At 37.0% G+C, this 16,967-nt stretch overlaps 2 protein-coding genes and 1 long non-coding RNA gene across 5 annotated transcripts; all 3 read left to right on the forward strand.

Moving 5' to 3' along the window:
• On the forward strand, positions 1-5,596 carry LOC311073932 (uncharacterized protein). Of its 3 annotated transcripts, XR_014604229.1 has the most exons (11): positions 1-680; positions 774-1,076; positions 1,824-2,105; positions 2,302-2,396; positions 2,537-2,587; positions 2,840-3,224; positions 3,310-3,489; positions 4,008-4,150; positions 4,350-4,412; positions 4,657-4,902; positions 5,015-5,596. XR_014604229.1 is itself a non-coding variant. In XM_084100049.1 (9 exons), the coding sequence occupies exons 1-8, from the start codon at positions 566-568 to the stop codon at positions 4,367-4,369; spliced, it is 1,431 nt and encodes a 476-aa protein (XP_083956175.1). In that variant the 5' UTR covers positions 1-565; the 3' UTR covers positions 4,370-4,412; positions 4,657-5,596. The 3 variants fall into 3 exon arrangements, 1 of the variants encoding a protein (XP_083956175.1); XR_014604228.1 differs by having other exon boundaries at positions 4,657-5,596; XM_084100049.1 differs by lacking the exon at positions 4,008-4,150 and having other exon boundaries at positions 4,657-5,596.
• A 423-nt stretch (positions 5,597-6,019) lies between these two features.
• Positions 6,020-8,860, forward strand: LOC311074562. The gene is made up of 5 exons (XR_014604323.1): positions 6,020-6,135; positions 6,234-6,310; positions 6,476-6,533; positions 8,273-8,383; positions 8,480-8,860. It is a non-coding gene; the product is annotated as an uncharacterized lncRNA (long non-coding RNA).
• A 3,356-nt stretch (positions 8,861-12,216) lies between these two features.
• LOC311074599 (serine/threonine-protein kinase pim-2-like) lies at positions 12,217-16,965 on the forward strand (the record flags this gene model as incomplete). The annotated part of the gene is made up of 10 exons (XM_084101303.1): positions 12,217-12,241; positions 12,561-12,653; positions 12,751-13,053; positions 13,770-14,030; positions 14,227-14,321; positions 14,462-14,512; positions 14,765-15,149; positions 15,235-15,414; positions 16,275-16,337; positions 16,582-16,965. 9 exons carry the CDS (start codon positions 12,217-12,219, stop codon positions 16,292-16,294), a joined length of 1,413 nt encoding a protein of 470 aa, XP_083957429.1. The 3' UTR covers positions 16,295-16,337; positions 16,582-16,965.
• Between the last annotated feature and the right edge of the window lie 2 nt (positions 16,966-16,967).

The following is a 16,967-nucleotide window of genomic DNA, read 5'->3' on the forward strand; positions in this document are numbered from 1 at the left end:
GCATATATACGCATATATCCTTTACACATTTTTATTTTTTAAAGAGTTCATATTGTTTTTGTGGAGACTTTTATTGAATTGTTCTTTACGTTAGAAGGAGTTTGGCGTTTTATTTCTTTTTTTTGTTTATTATTTTATTATTATTTTTATTATTGTTGTTGCATTTCTGAGGAGAGTTGTATTTTGTTCTTTTTGTATTGTTTTTTGTATTGTTTTTATTGCAGATTGGAGGATCGATGGCTCACATGGGGGGAAGAGGAGGTGATTGCTTTGGTTTTTTATTTGTAAATGTATGTTATGGTATAATATTGTTGTACAATGATTGAGTAAGTGTGAAGAAACTTGTGCAAGGTAAATTTGATCCCCCAATTTTCCCAGCTAAGTGATCACATGTAACTTATTTGATTCCTTGCATATGAAATCAACTTTTCAATTTGAGTAACTAAAGTTATCTATTGTAACAATTTGTAATTGTCGATTTGTCAACTGACATTTAGTATTGGTTGTTGTTATTAAACCATTAATACTAACTATGTGAAATAGTATATTAGTAATAGTATTTAGTATGTCTGTTTCTGTTCTGACAGGTCCGGCTCACAGGAAGAAGGAGTGGCAGAGCGGCAGCCAGAAGAGCCCAGATGATGGACGCCTGTCCACTTCATCGAAACACTCTCGCAGAGGTCAGAATAGGCTTTGACCAATTTTTACATTGATTATAAATATTATTACAAAAAAAGAGAAAAAAACAGTTTTTGATGTCTGACATTTTCCAGACTCATCATCATCTTTGTCCATCTCTGAGGACAATGTGGAGAGGCTGTTATGCAGAGAGTCGTCTAGGCTGAGCAGCAGCGGCTCGTACAGCGCTGAATGGAGGTGGAGTGGTGATGTTTCGGAGAGCCGAAGCAAACAGGACAGTGGCAGCAGCTGCGGTTTGTCCCGGTCCGACAGCATGGAAGCGTGGTGGCGGTGCCATCCACTCCCGGGTCAAGTTGCTATCGAGCCGAAAGAGACTTCAAGTGGCCGAACTGCTCAGGGTGCCATGGAGAATTCTCCTGTGAACAAGAGCTCAACAGGTGAGACTGAAATAAGGCTGGGCAGTGTAATGTGTACAGATAGAGATTTTGCTATTCCATGCAAAACTGCTTCAAGTTTTTAGCATGTTAATGTCCGGTCACATTTACCGGTGCTCAGCTGAATTTTGCTTTCTGATTTTTAATTTTTTATATATATATATATATATATATATATATATATATATTTTAATTGGAACATTTTCAGAGCATTAAGAGAACATTCAAAAGTAGCATTCCCATAATGCAAAATTATAAAATATAATGTTCCTTTAACCAAGAAAAAACATTTTTGAAACATTGAAAAAACTGGACGTTATGAACGTTCAGGGAAAATTTAGAAATAACGATTGCTTAACTTAATTAAAAAACTTTATTTATACACACACCAGAAACACGCGCACAGAAAGACGATTCTCAGACAGCATTCCATTCCCAGTAGAATTATATTTCTGACTTATTGCACTTGAATTGTCAAATACTCACAAAATTGTCAAAATGGCCGTCGTGCAGAGGATTACATTATTATTTTATGTGATTAATAAAAATTGTGAAATTAAAGGACTATTGATATTGTGAAATATGATTTTGGGACATTTATGTAGGCATTTAGCAGAAGTCAGGTGGGTAGCTTGGAAATATTTCCATTACTTTGGATTTTTAACATTACAGATAATAATTTAACAGTAAAATGTAAGTTATGTCATGATATCATTAATTTGACATCAGAGATGTTTCTCTTCATTTCAGAAAAACCTACAAGGAAGAGGAAAAGAATTGGTCGTTTCCTCAACAGGGTATGGACGGCTGTGAAGGGTTTTTTCTGCTGCTGTTGCCACAGTTGTGCTGTGGATGTTGTGGAGCCTTTTCTCCCTACAGCAGATCTGGAGCCAGAGCCTGATCCTGATCCATCATCACCTGATCCATCATCACCTGATCCTGATCCATCATCACCTGATCCTGATCCATCATCACCTGATCCTGATCCATCATCCGCTGCACAATATCTCTGCGACGTCGAGCCAAATAATGGTAAATCGCCAGTCCTTATTTCTCCGACATTATTTTAAACAGTGTTGTCGTCTTGTTTTCCACTAAAAATATCTTACGGCTTGTTTTCAGAGAATATTCATATTATTTTCCCCATATTAACATTATTTTATCGACACAACCAGGACTGATATTTTATCTCGTATATATTTCCCATATTTTTCTGTTTGTTTTTCAGAGTCCTTTGAGTCTCTCTATAAAGCGGGACAGATGATTGGATGTGGAATGTTTGGCAGTGTGTACAGGGGAACACGCAAATTTGATGGCAAAAAGGTAAATCTTCCCGAATTGTGCAAACATTTTGGTTTTGCGTGCATCAAAACATATTCAAAACATTTACAGATGGTTTAATACTTAGCGCAAGGTCATGTGCTGGAATACTGTTACTGAAACTCTTTTTTTTTTTTTGGCAGGTTGCCATCAAGCGGATGCGCAAGTTTGACAATTTCCTTTATCTTGATATTGTAAGTCGGCCAAAACCTGAATATGTATTTAGTTGTTTAAGTGCAGATTGCTGTAGTTAATACACTTAAACAGGGCGCACTAGGTGTAAATGTGATTGACAAATAAGTCTAGAGGCACAAAAGAAAAAACTTTGAGCTCTTTTGAGGTTCTTTTCAACGTATCTAAAAAGATCAAAGAAAAGTATGTTTAAAAATGACATGTTTTCGTCAGGTTTTTACCCAGCTTGCCTTCTGTCTACTGCTTTTCTCTAGCCTGGACATCCAGAACCTCTCATTACAGAAGTGGCGCTCCTGCTAATGATGAGACGAGAACCCATAAGCCCCTACGTCATACAACTATTCGAGTGGTTTGAACATCCTCGCAAATTCACTCTCATCATGGAGTTCCCCGAACCCTGCGAGAGCTTGCTGGACTTCATCACTCGTCGTAATCCTGAAGTGTGCGAAACAATAGTATGGGACTTAATGGGACAGGCTGTGCTGGCAGTACAACACTGCATCGAGCATGGCGTTTTTCATAATGACATTCAAGCGCAGAATTTCCTGTTGAAGAGAAGCTCATTATTCCTCAAGCTGATAGACTTTGGCTGCGGTCAGCTATTCAGTAGTGAGGGCTACGAGAGCGACATATACGTTGGTGAGCATTTTGAGAGCGTGGAAACCTGAATGTAGTGACGCTTTAAGAAAAAAAGCTCAACAATGTGCAAATGTCGTACTTACAGGAAGACAGGATCACTGCCCACCTGAAGTCTTCACAGAACCCAGATTCCACGCCGTCCCAGCAAATGTCTGGGCTCTAGGAGTGATGTTTTATCAGATGGTGAACGCATCTCTTCCTTTTTGCAGTGAAACAGAAATCATAGAAGCTAAAGTTACATTTCAGAATTCCAACTTATCCAGAGGTGAGTGAATAATATTGAAAACACTGATAAACACACCGCTTTTAGAAATTCAGCTTTAGTTACAGAAGTGAAAGCCGAAATTCGCTGCATTTATAGGCTACCTTCAAAGATTAAACAGGTCATGAACACGTCAAAGTGAACAGAGCATTGTCTTGCTACACGCTACAAAGCATGCTTCAATACCATACAGCATCATCATGCTCCCATTCAGAAACACACATTTTCAGAAAGACAAATGCAACACAGCTAAAAGTATTCCTAATATGTTGGACCTGAAACATGCCTTCACAAGAGCAAGTAAGAGCTGGGTTTGTGATGTTTAAGTTGGGGACGACGCGATTGCACAAAAGGGGCCTTTGCTAATTCCGCTAGGTGTCGCAGAAACCACATACTTCACTTTTAAAGTAAAGATTAGGAACATTTTACATGATATTAATCACGTTTTAGATGCTGTTTTCATAGATGCCAAGTCACATGGTCATGACTAACCAGCTCTCTCCTTATTAACATTTGTGCAGAATGCAGAGATCTGATTAGCCAGTGCCTAGCCCGGGATCCAACGAAACGGCCCACGTTAGAGCAGATGTCACAACAAATGGATTAGAAATGATCTACTGTAGATCGGAGGAGTTCAGGAGATTCACTCGATCAGTGATTTCAGGTGTGAGGAAGTGTAACAGAGACAGAGGATTATTATCAATTGTTTCTCAAAAAAAAAAAGATGAGAAAACAGTTAGCAAACCATGCATTATATTAAAAACGAAGTCACAGAAGCTGTCTTTTTCAGTTTCAAAGGTATTTTATTCCGTTTCAATTGATATTTTCATTAGTTTCTTGAAAAGTTCTGTTCTTTATTATAGGCACAAAAATAATTCCATAAGATTTGAGGAGGCTGTCGATTGCTCACATGGGAGGAAGAGGAGGTGAGTGCTTTAGTTTTTTTTATTTGTTTATGGTATGTTGTTGTACATTGATTAAGTAAATTAATGTGTAGAAACTTGTGCGATGTAAATTTTTATCACATGTATTTGGTTCCTTGCATAAGAAATCAACTTTTCAATTTGAGTAACTAAAGTTATGTATAGTAACAATTTGTAATTGACCACTGACATTGAGTATTGGTTATTATTAAAACATTAATACTATGTGATGTGTGAAATATTCCAGCCTCAGGCCACTCCAGATCCAGGAGAGCTGCTTTCTCTCAGAGAGCTGGTCAGGAGGTTTGGAGACCCGGTTCCGATGACCGTGATCAGGATCCGCTGCCAGACCCGACCCAGACACCGATCCAGGAGCTTCATGGATATTTAACACAGTCTTTGTCTTCTGAGTTTTCTGTTTCTGTTCTGACAGGTCCGGCTCACAGGAAGAGAGAGTGGCAGAGCGGCAGCCAGAAGAACCCAGATGATGGACGTCCGTTCACTTCATCGAAACACTCAGAATAGGCTTTGACCAATCCTTACATTGATTATTAATATTATCAACAACAACAAAAAAATAAATTTGAAATTCTAAAATTTTCCAGACTCATCATCACCTTTGTCCATCTCTGAGGACAATGTGGAGAGGCGGTTATGCAGAGAGTCGTCTAGGCTGAGCAGCAGCGGCTCGTACAGCGCTGAATGGAGGTGGAGTGGTGATGTTTCGGAGAGCCGAAGCAAACAGGACAGTGGCAGAAGGTGAGGTTTGTCCCGGTCCGACAGCATACTGAGTGAATTTTTTTTTTTTTTTTTTTTTTATTACCCACCACCTCATATTAAAATGAATTAAATAGTAATAAAAGGGCACACACTATAGCTAAAGTTCAACTTGCTCAGTTAGCTTGGTTCTGGTTCTCAAAATCTCCAATAGCTTGTTCTACATTGTTGCATCTTCATGGATGAGATAACATGCAAATAAATACTGTAGTCCAAAGATTATTCAACCTTCAATGCGTTTTTTTATAATCAATGAACTATTCAACCAATTCTGAGTTTGTCAAAAAGTTGAACTTTCTATATTAGTTGTCAAAATAAATAATTGCAACAGTTCTATCATACCGAAATTAAAAAGGAAAACAAAAGTTCTCTTTTGAATCCTCATGTGCAAGAATGTGAACAAGGCAGAAGTCAACAGCACATCATTTAAAATGTTATGTTTTTCATAATGTAATGTAAACAGAATGTAAAATTAGTTATTTTATGGATTTAAAAATGATCCATTTTTGTTTGTCCTTTACAAATGAACACAAAATGAATGCATATCTTCTAGTACAAATGCACAGTGCTCACATTTATTTGGACTTTTTGTGTGCAAAAAACCCCCCAAAATACCGACTTTATTCAACTATTCATTTTCTTCTGTGTGGGCGTCTGACGTGAGTTCATGTAGTGTAACAGCACAGCGCAACGTCAGAATGTAGGCTCACTATTGGCCAGCATCACACACATGACCAGCTTCAGCCAATAGTGAGCCTACGTTCTGACCTTGCGCTGTGCTGTTACATTGTCTTATGACATGCTCATAAGACAATATATAAAAAAATGTTTATAAAAAAATGACATGCTCACTGTTTGTTTATGGCTGTAGACTGTTGCATTGTGGGATCTGCGCAACCTGAAGTTGAAGCTTCACTCTTTTGAGTCACATAAGGATGAAATCTTCCAGGTAACTCAAGATTCTGTTACAATATAACAACATGCAATCCGTTAGCAATAGTGTAGTGATGATGATAATGATAATAATAATGCTGATTCTCTTGACAGGTCCAGTGGTCTCCTCATAACGAGACCATCCTGGCCTCCAGTGGCACAGACAGACGCCTCAATGTTTGGGACCTGAGGTATGGCATTACTACTCTTTTATAATTGATCCTGAAAATATACTTTTTTTCTTTCTTGATGCTCATTCCTGGTTTAATTTGAACCGTTCATTTGTGCTAACTGTATTTGGATCCACAAATGCTTTTATCTTATATTGATTGCTTTGTTACATTTATGTCCTCTAGTAAAATTGGAGAAGAGCAGTCTGCGGAGGACGCCGAGGACGGGCCACCTGAGCTGCTGGTGAGTCGAGATAGATTTGCTGAAAATATTTATTGTGACAGATGGAGCTATAATGATATGATTATTGGTAACTATTTCAATACCACAGCAAAAAACACACACTATTGATCACACTCTATTTTAGTATAAAGTTGAATACAAGTGTAAATAACATATTTAATTAATATATATTTTAAAATTTTTGGGGGTTTAAATGTCTCTTATGCTCATCAAAGCTGCATTTATTTGATCAAAAATACAGTTTTTGACAGTAATACTGTGGAATATTACAATTTAAAATAACAGATTTCTATTTAATATAAAATGCTGCAATTCATTCCTGAATAGCCAAGCTGAAATTATCATCATTACTCCGGTCTGCAGAGTTACATGATCCTTCAAAAATCATTCTAATATGCTGATTTGATGGTCAAGATACATTTTTATCAATATTGAAAAAAAGTTGTGTTACTTGATGCATTTTTTTCAGGATTCTGACTGAATAGAAATTCTAAATGAAGAGAATCATTCTGATGAATAGAAAGTTCAAAAGAAAGCATTTATTTAAAATAGAAATCTTTGTAAGAAATGTATTTACTGTCAATTTTGATCAATTTAATACATCCTTTCTGAATAAAAGTATTAATATCTTGAGTAGTGTTGTCAGAAATGGTAAATTTAACTCAAGTTAAATAGGGTCCAATATTAAATTTCTGCCGTATCAATACATCGATACCATCTGCGCTTTATTGCTCTCTGTTCTCTCCGACAGCGAGTTGACACACACACACACACACACACGCACGCCTCCTCTTACTCACTCGTCTCAATGCACTCTGATAGTGTTGGTGTTATAGCGCATGAATTTCAATGTGGGATTGTGGGTATAGCACATCATTTTACTACTACTCACAGATTTCACAGTCACAGTCAAAGCGCACACACATAAAGCTGCCTCTTAAACAGCTTGAGAAAATTGTCAAAATGCTCATCTTGGCAAGTATTTACATAAACGCAGTCGGCTGTGTCTTGATTGAAGGTAAACCGAAGAAAATGGATGTGTATCGGTGTATTGGATCCATGCATTCAGTCTTAATGTGACAGCAGCCTAATATTCCTGTTAATCAATGAACAAAAGAAAAGAGAAAATCACTCGCTGAATAACTTTTAACTTTAATTGTAAGGATTAATCTGTATTTATTTTTTACAATGAAGAATATCCAGTGTTATTTTACATTTGATTACTTCAATTTCTGTAGTATTTCTTACCTGAATACTACTATTAGACTTACAGTACCTGAAAAACATAAAGCACTATTTCTTCCATTTGTATATTTATTCTATTGTATTTATTTGTGCTATTGTTTGTGATTTTGTTTATTTTTTTCTTATTTTATTATTGACTGTTTGTATTTTTATGTAAATGAAATTTAAAGTTTGAAACCAAGCTTCCTTGTGCGCTGTGTAAGCTATTGCGCAACAACATTACCCCATTGTAAAAACACAAATACATTGAGTGAGCAAGCATTTAAGTGAGATAATTGTAATGGTAATGGATTAAGTATAACATATAGAATCAAAATTAGATTCAAAATCTTGTCTCTTTAGAAGCCTTGGATTAAACCGCTTGATTCATGTGGATTACTGTTATGATGTGTATCGTTATTGAAGCTTGAAAATATTGATAGAATTTCAATGCATGTACAATTTTGCATGCCAGTTTTGACAGTCTAATAATCCACTTTTGTTTGTTTTGGCAGTTCATTCATGGTGGGCACACAGCTAAGATCTCAGATTTCTCCTGGAACCCAAATGAACCCTGGGTAATCTGTTCTGTGTCAGAGGACAACATTATGCAAGTATGGCAGATGGTAAGTACAGCAAAACTGTACATTCTTAAGATTTCCATTTATTTATGTATTTGATATTAGGACTTTGCACTGATATCATAAACTTCTCTCGTTTAGGCTGAGAACATCTACAATGATGAAGAGCCAGACACCCCCGCGTCGGAGCTGGAGGGACAGGCGTCATAACTGATCTCATTAAAAATCTACAACCCTTTCATGGCTTCTTACTCCAGCGTTTGCTTTTCAGCATTATTCAGTCAAATCCATCCTCTTACTTTCTACTCCATACATAGCAGATACTTTATCATCACAGGGTCCTTCTGTAGACTAAAAGGTTCAGCCCACACCCAGTAGGGAAGTTTGTCCTCAGATGGTTTGGAGAAAGACTGCACCACTTGTTCAATCACTTCTGAGAAGTTACGGCCTGGTGTGGCTCATCACAATTCTAAATTTGTTTTTGTGCATAAACCTTGGTGTCAATTTGCAATAAATCTTTTGTAATAACTTTTAGAATGATTTTGTATTCCTAAATTGTTGATAATTTTCTGTACTTATTTCACTTATGAAAATAAACTACAGATCAACTGTTTTTTTTGTTTAGAAATGTCAGACTTTCTCATTGATCTTTGTGTGTGTTTTTAAAATTAGATTTGAATGTATTAAAATTGGGGGAAGGGGGGTTTAGTGTATACTGAGCAAAATCTGCATAGCTGGCCTACAACCAATCAAATCACTGTGCGATAAGGCCTAGGGTGGGCTATGTTCTAAAAGTAACCAATCAAATCACTTTCCTGGGTTTTCAATGTGTCCTGTCCTCCAATAGTGGTCTGGGTAATGGGAGGAAGGGGGGAAGGCCAAAAGGTGCACAAAGGTGTGAAAATGTTCTCTTGAAAAAACCTTTGATGGGATTACTTGCCATGGCAACAAATGGCTGTAGCACGGAAGTATACGTCCACAACATACATCCGATTTGGTATCATTTCGGATGTAAACGGATATATACAGATCTATGGAATTTGAGCTATCCGGCCAGTATACTCCTGGATTCTTCCGAATTTCAGCAGTGTATACAGGAGTATACTGGTCTGGATACACCTCTTTTCATGCAGTGTGGGGGTGCTGTTTTCACAGAATTGTAAATGCAACGCATATGTTTGTTCATTAAAATGTATTAATTTTTAGCATTTAGTCATTTATTTGTAATAAACACTTTAAGTGGGCTATTTAAAAATGGTTATTTATATGTTAAATTATATTTTTATAACATAAGCGCAGAGTGTTATGTAATATTGTGTGTGTGTGTGTGTGTGTGTGTGTGTGTGTGTGTGTGTCGAAAGAATTTGTCCGCAGCTGCTCAAAAAAAAAACAAAAAAAAAACCCACTGTCAGTGTTTTGTAAGGAACATGCAAATATGTAAAATATAGCAGGAGACATTTTAATTGTTTACTAATAAAACAGTTATGTCAGTGTCTGTCGGCTAGACAGATGAAGTTGACGACTCGCGATCTTCGCAGCGCCAGAGAGAAATGCACATTTCTTACGAATTACATAAGCAGCGCAGTCTGTTTTCTTTCGTTTTGAATTGTTCCGCTAAAGAGTAGACATTTCAAGCTATCTAACGTTATATGTCTCAGGTCTGTGAGGCAGTTGGCTACCTTATAGGCCTACGCTGAGTCTCGGTTCATTTATGAGAACCATATGCATATAGAACTATATGCACTTCTTTGCAGCTTCTCTATCTATAAAGCTTTTCCGTTTCCGAGTTCCCCACACGAGTCTTAAAACCAAATAAATCTTATTTTTAATTTTGTCTCCGCGGGTGTAATGCAGTAACAGCGTGGTGGTCAGTGTAGTTCGATTCACATTACAAATGACTCTTTTGAAAGATTATAGTGAATCAAATCAGAAAGAGTCGCCTGTATAGAGAACTATGGCGCCGAAAGCGTAGTCCGACTCCTATGATTCGACTCGAACTAATCACTCGTTGAAAAAGATGAATTGACTGACTAAATTTGAGCAAAGGAACTCAATATCATTTCATTAGCCAACATTACAGTGCATAATAATCTGTTAAACATTGTTTGAGAAAGATAATGATCATTCGGAATGCAAAACAAATGTTGCATCACAATAAGTGTAATTGTGATTGTCAAAACATTTGGTAACTAAATAGAATTTTATGAAGTTTAGTGACAACATGTTACAATGTTTACATTGTACAATTACTGGTAGGATACAGTTTTTATTATTGCTTGACAAAAATTTCAAGATTTCAATTCCATTCTTGTGATTTGATTCCGATTTTGATTCAATATTGACTAATTTGGATAGCCTACATGTTTATTTAAAATTTTATTTAAAAAAATAATCTCACCTAATGCTGTAAACAGAGGGCCCAATCTGCTGGTATTATTAAAGGTTAAAAATAACAAATTAAATGAAATATAATGCTGTTTTTGTTATAATAACAATTATTTAATGACATATAAGTAAAAATATAATAAATATGTAATATAGTGCTCAGTAAAATCTCCTCTCGAGCCATTTTTTCTATTCATTTAACATGCTATGGTTATTAAATGGCTTTCCTGAGGTAAATGTAACGTTATGTGACATAATTGTTTTTCTGCTGTTATACTGACCTCTTTCCGTGGTTGAAAAACACTAATTGGTCGATATCATGTATACTTTCGGTAAGTTGTACTGCATCTTTAAATAAAAGAGTAACAGCTGATCGGTTCTCAAGAGCTGAGAATTAGTTTAATATTAAAAGTACCTCTTTGCTCCGCAATTTTTCTGTGCGTGAGAAAATGGATGTGTGGCGTGAGAGCGTGTGAAAAGTGTCAATTGCGTGAGTCTCACGCTCAATGCGTGAGAGTTGGCAGCCCTGGGAACTCAATATCATTTCATTAGCCAACATTACAGTGCATAATAATCTGTTAAACATTGTTTGAGAAAGATAATGATCATTGTAAAATAAATGATGAACGTCATCCTCCACTCCTTGATTAGTAAAATCATAAATGGGCTTTATATTAATTTTAATTTTCTTTTCTTCACCACCTACTACTAACCGATGTGATGACGCATCAGTGATATTGAAATCTGATTGGCTCTATGTTTACATGCGGAAATTTAATTTGTCTAGACTTTAAGGTGATGTCCGATTTATCCCCCCTTAATTGTGCCTTTTTGCACGCATTTTGGACAGAAGCAACTACAGTCCAGACTGTAAGTGCCTTGCGAAGTCGGTGCTAATTTGCTCAATTCTGAATAGCTAATGCAGATTTTGGGCAAGAATAATTCCACGGATAATAACAATAATAATAATAATAATAACAATAACTGTTTAATATTAAGTTGGTTACTTTTCAATAAATGTGTTGATATTCGATGTGCGACTTCAGGTGTACGTGCGTGGTTATGAATTATTTGAATTTTATTTGCTATCGCGACGCATGTTTTGAATTTTGACTGCATTTGTATACACTCGAACTGATCGTTTTCTGAGTTGGTTGAGAGACGAGGCGAACAATTCAGAGACTTTTGCAAAGTATTTTCTATGCAAATCTTGTGAAGCTGAAGCGGAGAAGAGACTTTTATTCTAGAAGATCGGCGCATATATACGCATATATCCTTTACACATTTTTATTTTTTAAAGAGTTCATATTGTTTTTGTGGAGACTTTTATTTAATTGTTCTTTACGTTAGAAGGAGTTTGGCGTTTTATTTCTTTTTTTTTGTTTATTATTTTATTATTATTTTTATTATTGTTGTTGCATTTCTGAGGAGAGTTGTATTTTGTTCTTTTTGTATTGTTTTTTGTATTGTTTTTATTGCAGATTGGAGGATCGATGGCTCACATGGGGGGAAGAGGAGGTGATTGCTTTGGTTTTTTATTTGTAAATGTATGTTATGGTATAATATTGTTGTACAATGATTGAGTAAGTGTGAAGAAACTTGTGCAAGGTAAATTTGATCCCCCAATTTTCCCAGCTAAGTGATCACATGTATTTGATTCCTTGCATATGAAATCAACTTTTCAATTTGAGTAACTAAAGTTATCTATTGTAACAATTTGTAATTGTCAATTTGTCAACTGACATTTAGTATTGGTTGTTGTTATTAAACCATTAATACTAACTATGTGAAATAGTATATTAGTAATAGTATTTAGTATCTGTTTCTGTTCTGACAGGTCCGGCTCACAGGAAGAAGGAGTGGCAGAGCGGCAGCCAGAAGAGCCCAGATGATGGACGCCTGTCCACTTCATCGGAACACTCTCGCAGAGGTCAGAATAGGCTTTGACCAATTTTTACATTGATTATAAATATTATTACAAAAAAAAGAAGAAAAAAAAACAGTTTTTGATGTCTGAAATTTTCCAGACTCATCATCATCTTTGTCCATCTCTGAGGACAATGTGGAGAGGCTGTTATGCAGAGAGTCGTCTAGGCTGAGCAGCAGCGGCTCGTGCAGCGCTGAATGGAGGTGGAGTGGTGATGTTTCGGAGAGCCGAAGCAAACAGGACAGTGGCAGCAGCTGCGGTTTGTCCCGGTCCGACAGCATGGAAGCGTGGTGGCGGTGCCATCCACTCCCGGGTCAAGTTGCCGTCGAGCCGACAGAGACTTCAAGTGGCCGAACTGCTCAGGGTGCCATGGAGAATTCTCCTGTGAACAAGAGCTCAACAGGTGAGACTGAAATAAGGCTGGGCAGTGTAATGTGTACAGATAGAGATTTTGCTATTCCATGCAAAACTGCTTCAAGTTTTTAGCATGTTAATGTCAGGTCACATTTACTGGTGCTCAGCTGAATTTTGCTTTCTGATTTTTTTTTATATATATTTTAATTGGAACATTTTCAGAGCATTAAGAGAACATTCAAAAGTAGCATTCCCATAATGCAAAATTATTAAATATAATGTTCCTTTAACCAAGAAAAAACATTTTTGAAACATTGAAAAAAACTGGACGTTATGAACGTTCAGGGAAAATTTAGAAATAACGATTGCTTAACTTAATTAGAAAACTTTATTTATACACACACCAGAAACACGCGCACAGAAAGACGATTCTCAGACAGCATTCCATTCCCAGTAGAATTATATTTCTGACTTATTGCACTTGAATTGTCAAATACTCACAAAATTGTCAAAATGGCCGTCGTGCAGAGGATTACATTATTATTTTATGTGATTAATAAAAATTGTGAAATAAAAGGACTTTTGATATTGTGAAATACGATTTTGGGACATTTATGTAGGCATTTAGCAGAAGTCAGGTGGGTAGCTTGGAAATATTTCCATTACTTTGGATTTTTAACATTACAGATAATAATTTAACAGTAAAATGTAAGTTATGTCATGATATCATTAATTTGACATCAGAGATGTTTCTCTTCATTTCAGAAAAACCTACAAGGAAGAGGAAAAGAATTGGTCGTTTCCTCAACAGGGTATGGACGGCTGTGAAGGGTTTTTTCTGCTGCTGTTGCCACAGTTGTGCTGTGGATGTTGTGGAGCCTTTTCTCCCTACAGCAGATCTGGAGCCAGAGCCTGATCCTGATCCATCATCACCTGATCCATCATCACCTGATCCTGATCCATCATCACCTGATCCTGATCCATCATCCGCTGCACAATATCTCTGCGACGTCGAGCCAAATAATGGTAAATCGCCAGTACTTATTTCTCCGACATTATTTTAAACAGTGTTGTCGTCTTGTTTTCCACTAAAAATATCTTACGGCTTGTTTTCAGAGAATATTCATATTATTTTCCCCATATTAACATTATTTTATCGACACAACCAGGACTGATATTTTATCTCGTATATATTTCCCATATTTTTCTGTTTGTTTTTCAGAGTCCTTTGAGTCTCTCTATAAAGCGGGACAGATGATTGGATGTGGAATGTTTGGCAGTGTGTACAGGGGAACACGCAAATTTGATGGCAAAAAGGTAAATCTTCCCGAATTGTGCAAACATTTTGGTTTTGCGTGCATCAAAACATATTCAAAACATTTACAGATGGTTTAATACTTAGCGCAAGGTCATGTGCTGGAATACTGTTACTGAAACTCTTTTTTTTTTTTTGGCAGGTTGCCATCAAGCGGATGCGCAAGTTTGACAATTTCCTTTATCTTGATATTGTAAGTCGGCCAAAACCTGAATATGTATTTAGTTGTTTAAGTGCAGATTGCTGTAGTTAATACACTTCAACAGGGCGCACTAGGTGTAAATGTGATTGACAAATAAGTCTAGAGGCACAAAAGAAAAAACTTTGAGCTCTTTTGAGGTTCTTTTCAACGTATCTAAAAAGATCAAAGAAAAGTATGTTTAAAAATGACATGTTTTCGTCAGGTTTTTACCCAGCTTGCCTTCTGTCTACTGCTTTTCTCTAGCCTGGACATCCAGAACCTCTCATTACAGAAGTGGCGCTCCTGCTAATGATGAGACGAGAACCCATAAGCCCCTACGTCATACAACTATTCGAGTGGTTTGAACATCCTCGCAAATTCACTCTCATCATGGAGTTCCCCGAACCCTGCGAGAGCTTGCTGGACTTCATCACTCGTCATAATCCTGAAGTGTGCGAAACAATAGTATGGGACTTAATGGGACAGGCTGTGCTGGCAGTACAACACTGCATCGAGCATGGCGTTTTTCATAATGACATTCAAGCGCAGAATTTCCTGTTGAAGAGAAGCTCATTATTCCTCAAGCTGATAGACTTTGGCTGCGGTCAGCTATTCAGTAGTGAGGGCTACGAGAGCGACATATACGTTGGTGAGCATTTTGAGAGCGTGGAAACCTGAATGTAGTGACGCTTTAAGAAAAAAAGCTCAACAATGTGCAAATGTCGTACTTACAGGAAGACAGGATCACTGCCCACCTGAAGTCTTCACAGAACCCAGATTCCACGCCGTCCCAGCAAATGTCTGGGCTCTAGGAGTGATGTTTTATCAGATGGTGAACGCATCTCTTCCTTTTTGCAGTGAAACAGAAATCATAGAAGCTAAAGTTACATTTCAGAATTCCAACTTATCCAGAGGTGAGTGAATAATATTGAAAACACTGATAAACACACCGCTTTTAGAAATTCAGCTTTAGTTACAGAAGTGAAAGCCGAAATTCGCTGCATTTATAGGCTACCTTCAAAGATTAAACAGGTCATGAACACGTCAAAGTGAACAGAGCATTGTCTTGCTACACGCTACAAAGCATGCTTCAATACCATACAGCATCATCATGCTCCCATTCAGAAACACACATTTTCAGAAAGACAAATGCAACACAGCTAAAAGTATTCCTAATATGTTGGACCTGAAACATGCCTTCACAAGAGCAAGTAAGAGCTGGGTTTGTGATGTTTAAGTTGGGGACGACGCGATTGCACAAAAGGGGCCTTTGCTAATTCCGCTAGGTGTCGCAGAAACCACATACTTCACTTTTAAAGTAAAGATGAGGAACATTTTACATGATATTAATCACGTTTTAGATGCTGTTTTCATAGATGCCAAGTCACATGGTCATGACTAACCAGCTCTCTCCTTATTAACATTTGTGCAGAATGCAGAGATCTGATTAGCCAGTGCCTAGCCCGGGATCCAACGAAACGGCCCACGTTAGAGCAGATGTCACAACAAATGGATTAGAAATGATCTACTGTAGATCGGAGGAGTTCAGGAGATTCACTCGATCAGTGATTTCAGGTGTGAGGAAGTGTAACAGAGACAGAGGATTATTATCAATTGTTTCTCAAAAAAAAAAAGATGAGAAAACAGTTAGCAAACCATGCATTATATTAAAAACGAAGTCACAGAAGCTGTCTTTTTCAGTTTCAAAGGTATTTTATTCAGTTTCAATTGATATTTTCATTAGTTTCTTGAAAAGTTCTGTTCTTTATTATAGGCACAAAAATAATTCCATAAGATTTGAGGAGGCTGTCGATTGCTCACATGGGAGGAATAGGAGGTGAGTGCTTTAGTTTTTTTTATTTGTTTATGGTATGTTGTTGTACATTGATTAAGTAAATTAATGTGTAGAAACTTGTGCGATGTAAATTTTATCACATGTATTTGGTTCCTTGCATAAGAAATCAACTTTTCAATTTGAGTAACTAAAGTTATGTATAGTAACAATTTGTAATTGACCACTGACATTGAGTATTGGTTATTATTTAAAACATTAATACTATGTGATGTGTGAAATATTCCAGCCTCAGGCCACTCCAGATCCAGGAGAGCTGCTTTCTCTCAGAGAGCTGGTCAGGAGGTTTGGAGACCCGGTTCCGATGACCGTGATCAGGATCCGCTGCCAGACCCGACCCAGACACCGATCCAGGAGCTTCATGGATATTTAACACAGTCTTTGTCTTCTGAGTTGTCTGTTTCTGTTCTGACAGGTCTGGCTCACAGGAAGAGAGAGTGGCAGAGCGGCAGCCAGAAGAACCCAGATGATGGACGTCCGTTCACTTCATCGAAACACTCAGAATAGGCTTTGACCAGTCCCTACATTGATTATTAATATTGTCAACAACAACAAAAAAATTAATTTGAAATTCTAAAATTTTCCAGACTCATCATCACCTTTGTCCATCTCTGA

The sequence above is a fragment of the Abramis brama genome (genome assembly GCF_963993115.1).
Source record: "Abramis brama genome assembly, chromosome: 23".
NCBI lineage: Eukaryota > Metazoa > Chordata > Actinopteri > Cypriniformes > Leuciscidae > Abramis > Abramis brama.

Excerpts from the sequence above, each read along its gene's own strand:
- LOC311073932 (XM_084100049.1), top strand. The coding sequence starts at position 566 with ATGTCTGTTTCTGTTCTGACAGGTCCGGCTCACAGGAAGAAGGAGTGG. Across the intron at positions 681-773 it reads ATCGAAACACTCTCGCAGAG|ACTCATCATCATCTTTGTCC; the intron begins GTCAGAATAGGC and ends GACATTTTCCAG. Across the intron at positions 1,077-1,823 it reads TGTGAACAAGAGCTCAACAG|AAAAACCTACAAGGAAGAGG; the intron begins GTGAGACTGAAA and ends TCTTCATTTCAG.